We start from the raw sequence: 11,750 nt of genomic DNA on the forward strand, positions 1-11,750 counted from the left end.
TTAAGCGAAACTTTTTATGCGAGTCCTTTGGTATTCTGATCCGCAAAAATTCTTGCATGACGGAAGTGATGCAGTTGTTTTTAATTGTTGCCAAAAGCAAAGAAAAATAATAGAAATTATAAAATTAGTTTTGTTGATAAACTTAACAAATTGATTTCAAGTCTGAAATTAAACAAGCATGCATTTGTGGCGTTTGGGTATCAGTTTAAAAGCGTAATCCTCACCATGGACGCCCATATGCAAAATTGTAAGGGGTGCTCAGATGTTTTAACCATGGTTTAGCACGATGGTCCCCATGGAAGCAGATTTCAGAACAGACTAGAGTCATTAAAATTTGACATTTTTAATAACTTATTCATTAATGGCTGGAGAAGAAATGTTTTTTACATTTTTGCAAAGAAAAAAGTATTAAAAGCAAGGAAGTTCTAATTTCTAGGGGGGGAGGGGGCTCGAGCCCCCCCCCCCCTTGTTCCCTAAATGAGCGCACTCGATCCTCACTGCTAACATTCAGTCTAAAAATTAACTATTATTAACGAAAACTAACATTATAATTACTATTAGTTTTCTTCGTTTTCGGCAACAATTAAAAAGATGATTTCGAGTGCTGTTTAGTTTTCTCATTATTTACAACCTATTTTCTTCATTGAAATGTAATTTTTTGTTGAAGATGCTTAAGTTAGGTGCAAAAAGAACAAGAGGCTAGGCGTGAGAGAAAACAAGCGGGTGAAGTGACATTTCAGAACTAAAAAAAAGGAAAATATAAAAGTTTCACTTCTATGGTGTGTCTTTAAGATACAAAATATTTTCTGTAATACTTCGTTCACCATAACCAGATGTTTTCAAAATTGAAGTCCAGTTCTCCGTTATTTCTTTCTTGGGCAGATCATTCCTTTAACTCTGGCGGTCTCTTTCCTCGCATTGGGCCCGAGCATGGGAGAAGCGGCAAGTTTTGCCACCAACCTGGAAAAGCGAGGAGACATCCGTTTATGCGGCAGTATGCTGGTGGAGACGTTGAACGTGCTCTGCGGCGGACAGTATTTCGATCCCAACGAGGGTAACTCGGTACGCCTGAACAAAAGAAAGGATTCCAGCAGTTGGAATGATTATCGTAAGTATAATTAAGTTTCTGAGGGTTGGAATTTGAAAGCTAAAGTCTTTATTGATAAAATTTCATCGAGCTGAATAACCGTTATTTTATGGTTACGTATAGGTTTCACATCTTGAAAATCGACAAAAAATGGCCTTTTTTTATTTTTATTATTGTTACTAGTGATACCCGCACGACTTTGCCCGTAATAGAAAAATTAAAAGGTCTTTTGGTTCGCCTGTTTATTTACAAATAATGTAAGTTGAATTTTTCTCGCCAATTGGCTTGTACCCATGTTACAGTTCCACGTTATGATAATTTCGTATCTTGCCAATTGGCTTGTGTCCATGTTATGTTTCCATGTTATGATAATTTCGTAATTTACTCGTCCATCTTATGATAATTTTGTTCTTAAAATTGGAATAGAAAAAGAACCACATCGAATTTTTGAAAAATCGCTTCGAGGTGCATACCCCCATGCTACAAACTTACTTTGTGCCAAATTTCATGAAGATCGGCCGAACGGTCTAGGCGCTCTGCGCGTCACAGAGATCCAGACATCCTACAGACATCCAGACATCCTCCGGATATCCAGACATCCAGACAGAGAGACTTTCAGCTTTATTATTAGTAAAGATTATTATTATTCACCTAAACTGTGCATTCAATCTTTAGCTGAGAGGGGACATCCAGATTATAAAAAGAAACTCCCATTTATAGAAAGTAGTAAAAGTTTTTTGAAATGCCTTTATCAATGTCAAACATGTTCTTTTTAACTTTCAAACGAGGTTTTTCGCAGAAGTTTTTTTCTTTCTATTTTGTATATGATTCAAACCAGTGGTTGGAAGTAGCGCGCTACAAGTAGCGACGCTACTGTAGTAGTTACATTTTTTAGTAGTTTGTAGTGTAGCTCACTACTTTTAAAAAAAAAGTAGTGTAGTGAGTAGTTCGATACAAAAAAATAGTAGTTTGTAGCGATTTCTGGAAACTATTTTTTAATAAAGTTTTTTTAAAGAAACAATTAGGTTCAAAGAGATTATTGTTCCAATACTGTAAAAGCACCTATTTTCGCAAAAAGGAAGATATCGATTATTTTGCAGGTTGAAAATTTCGTGAATTTTACACTCTTAATTCAAAAGAACGAAAAAATAACTCTTAAAAAGAGTGAAATCTATTGCGGGTGCATTCATTCTTTCTGAGTGCTAGCTTTATCGAAAAAAGACGCTTTACGAAAAAAACCAAGACTAAAACTTTTCCTTATTGGCGTGAAATTCGGAAACACTCTTTTGAAGAGCGAAAAATAAAAACATTCTTTAAAAGAAGGACTCAAAAGCATTTTCATTGGTTCGATTCTGTCACGTGATTTTGTTTAGAGAGAATCTTCTATACCTCCACGTTAGGCTTAACTAACGTTGGTCGCGAATACGAAGTGGATGTCGCTATCTGAATGTCTTCATTTAATGAATTAAAACACTATTTGTTGCCGAATGAGGATTCTGAAGGAAATGCACAAAAACTGAATGGTAAGTGCGAAGAATTTTCTTTTTTATTAAAACTTGTAACTGTTAATGTTTCTTGAACTGCTATATCGTTACAAATCACCCACGTGCAATGTTGCGGCGAACTTTTTGTAACTTTTTCTTCCAAATTAATGAAACTGTTATCAACAATTTTATTTCGGTCATCGAATAAAAAATATGACATTTGAAACAGTCGTTACCATCTTTGGTGTGTGTGTACTGTATATATATTTTAGGTAGGTGTTACAGACCCGACCATGCGCAAATCTATAGGTCGGATACCGAATCCGCTCCCGATGGTCGGAGCTCCAACCACTGCGTATATTTTAAATTAATCAAACATTGTTTTTGTGTATATTAAACTTTAAAGAGTATCATAAACTTTGTATAATACACTCATTCATATGTGTAACGGGCCATTCATTAATTCAGGGTCCTGAGGGGGAGGGGGGGGGGAATTCTCCACATACCCTTGCTTGGAGAGGGGGGTTGGTGGATCCATTCTTATGTGATATTTTCCAAGCCGATATTTTATATTAGAAATCCGCGGTCAAGTGGTTTGGCAAATATTATATTTCATTTGCTTCAGGAAGGTAAAAGTATGTATTATAGGATGAGCTGTTTTTTACTTGTGTTTCAAAGAATGAAACGTGTAAAATATAATAAAAGAATCGCACTGTGTTTTGCATGTGTTATTTTTAATTATTATCGCATCATATACAAAAATTATTTGTCGAAAAACATTCGGTCTAGATTCCTTACAGTAAACATTTCTTTACTCAAAAATTTTTTTGAAAAAATTAAAAAAAAAAATGATAGTTAATTTAAGAACAATCCCAGTGATGTAATATTTGTTATTATTGTGAAGAAAAAAAAGAATCTTACGTAAGATGGGGGGGGGGGAGTCTTACATACCCCTTACATAGGGGGAAGGGAAGGTCAAAAATTGCCAAAATTGTCCTTACGTAATTAATGAATGGCCTCGAAGAAACAAAATTGAATTCAAACGTATCTTGTCACAATTTATGAGTGACTTTTTAAATTAATTTGAACTGATGTAACTTTTAAAACATTATTAATGTTAAAAAGCACACCGAGAATATCAATATAGAGTTTCAAAATTTTAAATCTTTTTATTTGGAACTGTGTGGGTTTCTTAGTTTTATTTCAATCTTTAGATTCGGAAATGTACGTAATATTGCACGTGGGTGATTTGTAACGATATACGAGTAGTTCAAGAAATATTACCAGTTAAAGTTTTAATAAACAAGAAAATTCTTCGTACTTACCATACAGTTCTTGTGCAACCTCTTCTGAAACACTAAAAACATTTTTTTTTCATTTTTTAAATTGAAAAACTAATTTTTTTTTCAAATGAAATAAGTTTTAAAAACAGTTTTAAATTCAAGTACACAGCATAAGCACATGAAAACACGTTTAAAAAACAATTTCACCAAAGGAGAGTGAAATGATTTTACCTATTTTATTCTAAAAAAAGAGTGAAATAGCGGCTTTCCAAAACAAAAAGCAACCACTCATTTAGGATATTAATTTGGTCTTAAAAAGAGTGAAAAACACTTATCAAAAGGGAGTGAAATTAGCTTATCCAAAAGGAGTGAAAATAACCGCTCCGCAAAAGGAATGAAATTCACTCCTATAAGGAAAGTGCGTTTTCGACACTGGAAAGGAGTGAAAATTTACTCAGTCTGAGTTAAAATCGCTGGAATTTTTTAAGAGAGTATATGAACAAACCGAAAGTTGAAAAACAGAAATATTTCTCGAAGCTCAAATTTTCGTAATTACGACGCGCACGCGAAAATCACGAAAATTAAAGTATCGCGAAAATGAATACTTTTACAGTATTCACCGAATAAAGAAGCTACTGTAAATGTTATAGAAGAGGATGATATTGAAGTTCTCTGGCCGGCTTACATTGAATAAGAGCATTTTACTGATTCTATGATAACGAGCGTTTTTGGAAAAAGAGAAAAAAGAAATAATAGATAATTCTTAGTAATATTCCATGTTCATGTGAGCTAATTTATCAATTTAAACTTTTTTTCGTTCAATCCTCTTACGGCGCGCGCCTGTGTGTCTGTGTGTGTACATATTAGGGTGCCTCAATAAAATCTAAAGTTGATTTTTCAAGTCGCACACCCTCTCATATTTTTCCTTTGACGTCAAAACAATTGTAAAAAAAAAATCATACAATTTGAACAACGGCAATCAGTGCCAAATTAAAAAAAAAAAAAGAAACTTTTTTTAGAAACTCGAAATTTCTGTTGATAAAAACTTTGTCCCCATACCCGCATGCACCACAAAAACATTTATTCTAATTAAAAAACATTTAGGTATCCCACACTTGGCCTTTTTTCAAAATTTTCAAGCTGAAAAATACCTACAGCAAAGTAGTAGTTAGCGTTAAATAGAAATTTTTGCTCTCCTGCAATATTGAAGTCTTCCACATAATACTCAAGGATATGGATTTTTTCAAGGTTTAGTTACTTTTTTCATTTTAAACATATTATTTTTTTATTATTCATTTACAAATGTTGATCTGAAAATGTGTTCGCTAATAATCTTTGAACTTGATATTTTATTTAAATTTATATGTATTTTTTAAAAAGAAAAATTGAAAAAAAAAATTTTTTTTGAAGAAAATTATAATTTTTAGGCCAAATGTAGGGTATCTTAATGCTTTTTAATTTGAATAAACATTTTTGTGGTACATGTGGGTGTGGGGTATACGCGGGCAATGTTTTATCAACAGAAATTTCAAGTTTAATTATTTTCTTTTTCATTTCGATTTGGCCATGCATACAAGTGCTGGTTTACACTTTCAGACGCAAGTCGGAACGGGATGCCGTTGTTCAAATAATATATATGAAAAAAATTTTCACAATTGTTTTTATATACCAGGAAAAATGTAAGAGGGTATGTGACTTGAAAAATCTGCTTTCATTTTTTGTGAGATACCCTAGTCTCACTCATTTTTTTGTTCATTTACTTATTTTTTCAAAAGTAGCGAAGTAGCGACTACATTTCAAAAGTAGTTTGTAGTTGCTACATTTAAAAAAAAATAGTTGTAGTTGTAGTTAACTATATTTGTAACAAAGTAGTTGTAGTTGCAGTTCGCTACAAAACAAATGTAGTTTTTCCAACCACTGATTCAAACAGTACTAACTCCAGTTTAAAATATAATTTGATTTTTTTTTTTTTTTTTTTTGCTATCTGCGTAAACTGCTGGATGTTTGACCCTAAATTCTAAGTGAGTGGTAGAAAACCATTTTTTAATACAATGTTAAAGCTAAGTGTTAGACATGTGTTTTTGAAGTGCAATTTAGATGAGAAAGGATACCACAAAACTACCTCATGTGTAATTCTTTCATTAGGTTCAAAACATAGAGCCGGAGTTATAATGCATCATTTAACACCAATACTGTATCTGCGGGTGAATCAGAGTTTATCACTCTAATCCCGCAATTACTCTAATTATATTCACTCTAATTAAAATATAGAGTGATTTAGTGTTATTATTCGAGTTATAAGATTTTTTGTAATCATTGCTTAAATTTATGGAAATTAATTAGTTTAAAACATTAATATTAACCATGTTTTATTTTCATTGGTAACATTTAAAAAGTAATGCGCTTTTTAATGCCAAAGTTCTAATCCTTAAATTTAAATTTGAAAAAAAAAATCAAATATAAACGTATACCTTAATCACTCTACTACAGACGCTCATTAGTTGTTTCATACTAATAGAAAAGAAATAAATATCTTTGCGCTTAAAATAAATTGATGTAAAGAACGTTGATAAAGCAAAAAAATTTCAAATGAATGCAGACACGTGGTTTTTTTCTTTTTTTGATATTTTTCACAAAACGCATATTTTTTGCATTGAAAATGAGATTTATTTCAAGCTCAAATGCTTGCATTCAGTAATTGTACATTTTAAGCTCCACTGACACATTTTATTGCCATTAAAATTTGTTGTTGAAAACAAGAAAAAGAAGAAATTGGATAGCTTAACAATGAAAAATTACATATTAAAATAAATTCTTTCCCATCATATACAAACTTTGATTTCAGACTAACTTCATACTATGGCACATTGAGCAAACAACTGCATGTTGAAATTAGCGTTCCCATCTTAACTAAAAACTCGTGCAAATTAAAAATTCACAAAAATTTATAATTCTAAGTATAACTACTGTTATGCTCAGTGTATATATATATATATATATACTCATAAGTATAAGCATTCATTTATTTTTGTAAAGAAGAAGTTAGGCTTTTGTTTTTAATAACTGAACCTTACTTATATTACGTTTTTTCTATTATGATGCTAAATATCTGTACGTTGGTTCAAAAGGCACCAAGTCACATAAGCAAAATTACCCATCAGATGAATTTAAAGTTTTTCTTTCGTGTTGTCATTTTCGATGAATTTATCCATCACATTGTTCCATCAGATGTTCCCAGCATTATCCCATCCATTGTTCCATCAGATGAATTTAAAGTTTTACTGGGTTGTCATTTTCGAACTAATAAAATGAAAATTGGTTCATCAATGAGTCACATGGTGCTTAAATGTCGCTTTTGAAAAAATGGACACATGTTCTGTGCCTCCCAGCTAGATATTAACATTTATTTTTAACTTTTTTTCTATCTCCAGATTTATTAAATAAACAGTTTTTAAGTTTGTTGGGCTTTTTTTAAGTGTTAAAAGACAGACTTAAAAAGATAATACATAAAAAGTAGTCGAAAACTTTGTACTGCATAGTGAATAAAATATGACAACGTATATAAAGTACAAGTTCAGAATAAAAAAAGGTTAAAAAACCAGCCTCGACTGTGTTTTAGTCGGGTTGAACCTGTCTTCGTTTTTAATTGCACTGATGATGGCACTTGTATTTTAGAGTGCCGAAATAGCTGTTTGCTGGTTTTTTAACCTTTCTTCATTCTGAATTTGTACTTTATATACGTTGTCATATTTTCTTCATTAAAAAGATAATTCAACAATTTAGATTTTTTCGATGTTGCTCATGTAATTTACTAGCTATGACTCTCCATTTTAACCAATTATAGCTTTTCTTAAATATAGAATATGTTGTTAATATAAACTATTATAAGCAGCCGTTTGTGTCTTCATTTTAAATTGGATGTGAGGTAAATGTATTATTGAAAAACATTATTAATTACTTGGACCAGAAAGTGTGAAATATGTCCCATTCTATTTAGTATTTAGAGTCACTGCCTTTCATCCAAAGGGCGCGTGCTCAATCCATGGCATGTGTAATGGGCATGGGTACCACTTTTCAGTACTGAGGATGGGTTTCTGTCTTCAAAGGAAACCGGCAGACACGTTTCAGTCCTTCAATTGAAATTTTTTAAAGTTAATGTAGGCGAACACAATAATTTTCAAAAAAAAAAAGTGGATTGGGAGATTTTGAGAAATTTAGAGAGGCCGACGGTTCTTCTTTCTTAACCCGCATTTTTTTTTTAATCGATGAGTTATTTAGAAAACCAGAAGAAATTTACTAAACTCAAATGCACTGCTTATGACTGAAAAATTTACTTTTTATTTCTTGATTTTCTCATAACCACGTTTTCAAAGTTTTTATTTACGCCAACAGCTCTAGCGAAAAAAGTGTTCACTCTAAAGATTTGAAACTTTGCAAAGTTGATAGTTGAAATTATTACTGTGATATAAACTTTGAAAACTTAATGTACATGAAATATGCGGTTTTGAAATAATGATCAATTAAACTTAGGGTGCAAAACACAAGTTTTTCGGTGGAATTTTTCAAACATTTACTCATAAAACCTGTTTTTAGTTAATTATTTCAAAACTGGAGTGTCATATTACTCTCTGGTATCTAACAAAGCGATAGACATCAAAAGTTAAAAAATTTTTTGAAAAAGTGAGTGCACTGGAAGTGTTAAGGAAATGGTACCTTTTTGTTAAAAATATGGCTTTTTTATTTAAAAAAAAACTATAGTAGGGTATTATTAAAAAAGGGTAGTTTTAAAAAAACCTATAGTGTTTTTTTCCAACAAATAAGTAGTCAAAATGTGTTATTTATGTTCTATTTAATAATCGTATAAAGTTTTAGAAAGGTGCAATGAATATTGAAGAATTAACTATTAAGGGTGTTCGCCAACGTTAAACTTTCAACTGAAGGACAGAAATCTATCTACCGATTTATTTTAGGAACGAACTTCCGTTCTCAGTATACTGCTAAGGCATGCAAAGTACCCATGATAGTACCCATGAAAGTACCCCAAGAAAAGTATCCGTACTCATTGCTCATGCGGAACCAGGGAAAGTTATTGTGCAATAATACTAGGGTTCACTTTATGATCAACGTGAAATATGTATTTACACAGACTCTTACTTACATTTTATGCATTTTTCATAGAATTTACATAATGTAGGGTTTTTTCTAAAATTTAGATATTAAAATATTAAACTGACCCAAAAAACTTTACCTAAAGCTAAAACAGGTTGGAAAAGTAAAGAACTAAAACGTGCTCAACGGCTCTATTGACGGCAATCGGCCAATGGTCGTGTGGATTATTGAGTTTTATTTCTCAGCAGTCCGAATCTGTTTCGGAAAAACAAATCGCCGGTGATTTCAAACGCCGATTAAAAATAACTATGAATAAGATAAAAAAAAATATTGTTATAGTTTTTTGCTCTGCTAGAAAGTTTTCTGTGAAAATGCATGTCGCCTGAAACTCATTTATCAGGAGACTGATGTACTAATTTAAAATTCAAAAACATAAAATAGGAGATTAGGGGAGAGTATTGTACCTTGGGACGTTTGTACCTTGGGAGACTGCTAATTTCTAAGAATCTACTTTTAGCAGCCATGTTTTCGAAATCTCTAATAGTAACCTTCACCACTAAATGTTGCCAGAGTGAAAATCAGCATCAAATGAGTAAAATTGACGACTTTGTGACAGAACAAAAATTTAATGACTCATTCTCATTTAGACTATGATTCCAGGGTTAGAAGGCTAAAAATGTACAGTCTTGAGCAAAGAAGAGACCGAGGGGACACGATTCAGCTTTTTAAATTCATTAAAATGAAAGATCTTACGGGGCTGAAGGTTAGCACTGAAAACAGGACAAGGGGTCATTGTTTTAAGCTATTTAAATCTCAGGCTAACACGGATACTAGGAAAAAGTATTATTATAGCAGGGTAGTGGAACCTTGGAACAGCTTACCGGAGGAAGTGGTAATGAGCACGGAAGTAGATAGTTTTAAGAAGGCCATTGATTTTCACTGGGAATTGTAAATTGACTAGGACCAGTCTAGCTGGGCCCAGAGCCTGTTGCTGGTCGTCACTTTTGTATTTGTATTTGTATTTGTAAAAGTAAATATTTTCTTCATTTTTATTTCATTTTCTGTCTTTGGAATTGTAAATTTAATCAACTGAATTTTATTTTGATGTAGTAATGTCTCATAGCAGAAAAGCATCTTTCGAAGCTCGGGATCACTGTCACGGGGACGCGAAATATAAAATTTCATTATGCGGTACCGCCACTTTCTTGGAACCTAACTAATTTAATTGCCCGCGAACAATTGTACTTGGAACATTAAATTTTGATGGAAATATGATCTCTTAGTGTGTTTAATCGTCTCATAGCAGAAAAGCATCTTTCGAAGCTCGAAAGTGTTATAAAAGAGAAGTACTTTAAATAATTTGCTTATGAGAAAATAATGATAGTGCATCTAGATAGACCATCATTTTAGTTTTTCTTAAACCACGTGGTGGTTGTATCTTGAGACAGCCAAACATTTTGTACCTTAGGACACGTTCCAAAGTACAACATATGCATGGTTCTTAATAATTAAGATATGTTTAGGAGCATGGAACAATCTTCTAATCTTATGTAGTCTTTTAAAACACATTTAATGTTAGATAAAAATTCATAATTCATTATTCATAATTCATTATTAAATACTCATGATTCAACTCACTACCGTGAAAAAAATACTTTATTTTGTTTTCTGGTGCCAAAAATGATGTGGAATTGAGAGGATTTCAATACAACTAAATAAATAGGAACATACCAAATGATTTGTTTAACTCAGGAAGACTATGATATCTAACAGCATCTACCTTGCTTATTCCATTAAGTGTTTTTTTTTTTTTGTCATAGTCGGGTTTCAGTTTTCAAAACTTTTTTTTTTTGCAGAAATTATTTACAGTGTACGTTCATTAAGGACATTGATTGAACTTTTTAGATTCATAATCTAACTGATAGATTCTGTTTCATCTGTTGCATAAAGGTAAACCTGGAGAAAATTACCCATGATGGTTTGCTCTTCGGTAATCTTCCTCCAGTTACTAAAAGCATTCAGGATCTACCAATCATAAAGCAAACATAGTAACGCTATATTCAGCAAAGTGCAATCAGTCCGCAATCTTGAATGTTTAAATAATATCGCTATTAGATCCTTACGTTGATTCAGGGCATAGGTTGATCTATTTACTTCCTTTTACAAGAAAGGAAATATTGTATTCGCGAAAAAAATTTTCACCCAAAAATCAGCCTTAATTTCCATTTTGCTCACTCCCAAATGAATGTTGAGTTTTTTTCAACCCAACCACTCGTGGATATGTGCCTAGGAACGTACAGACACCCGAAATATCCATTTCGACGATCCCCGAGTTAATTACGACGAGTGGTACGTAGGGGTCTAGTTGTGCACCTTCCTTTTTGGTTGCACTCGTATGCTCCAAAGGGGTCTTTTGCCCCTTTTTGGGGGGAAATCATTGTTAATTGCAATGTGCACTCACGTGGTGTTATAATTTGGCGGACACTTGGCGACATATCGCCAGTCTTTTGGTTGTCAATTTTTGTCGCCAAGTTGGCAATTAATTTGGCTATTTTAAAAAAAAAATTAAATCTAGTTTCAATTTGGCCACTGTTGGTGATATTTAGAGAGTAAACTATTGAATCACATTAAAACTACCAATAATGGAAAAAGGACATTAAATTGGAGTAAAAGGAAGTCATATGATGCACACATCAGCTCGTTTAGAGTAAGACATGACCAATGATCAATTCTGTTTTATCTGTTGCATAAATATAAATCTGGAGAAAATTACCCAAGATGGTTTGT

At 32.3% G+C, this 11,750-nt stretch overlaps 1 protein-coding gene across 2 annotated transcripts in view; it reads left to right on the forward strand.

The window, feature by feature from the left end:
- The window catches only part of LOC129225935 (LIRP-like), a 67,214-nt gene that overhangs the window by 53,206 nt on the left and 2,258 nt on the right, over positions 1–11,750 (forward strand). For both annotated transcript variants that reach the window (XM_054860477.1, XM_054860476.1), the window contains exon 3: positions 883–1,108. In XM_054860477.1, the coding sequence (XP_054716452.1) occupies positions 883–1,108 (226 nt within the window). The remainder of the gene's footprint in view (positions 1–882; positions 1,109–11,750) is intronic.

The sequence above is a fragment of the Uloborus diversus genome, chromosome 7 (assembly GCF_026930045.1).
Source record: "Uloborus diversus isolate 005 chromosome 7, Udiv.v.3.1, whole genome shotgun sequence".
Classification (NCBI taxonomy): domain Eukaryota; kingdom Metazoa; phylum Arthropoda; class Arachnida; order Araneae; family Uloboridae; genus Uloborus; species Uloborus diversus.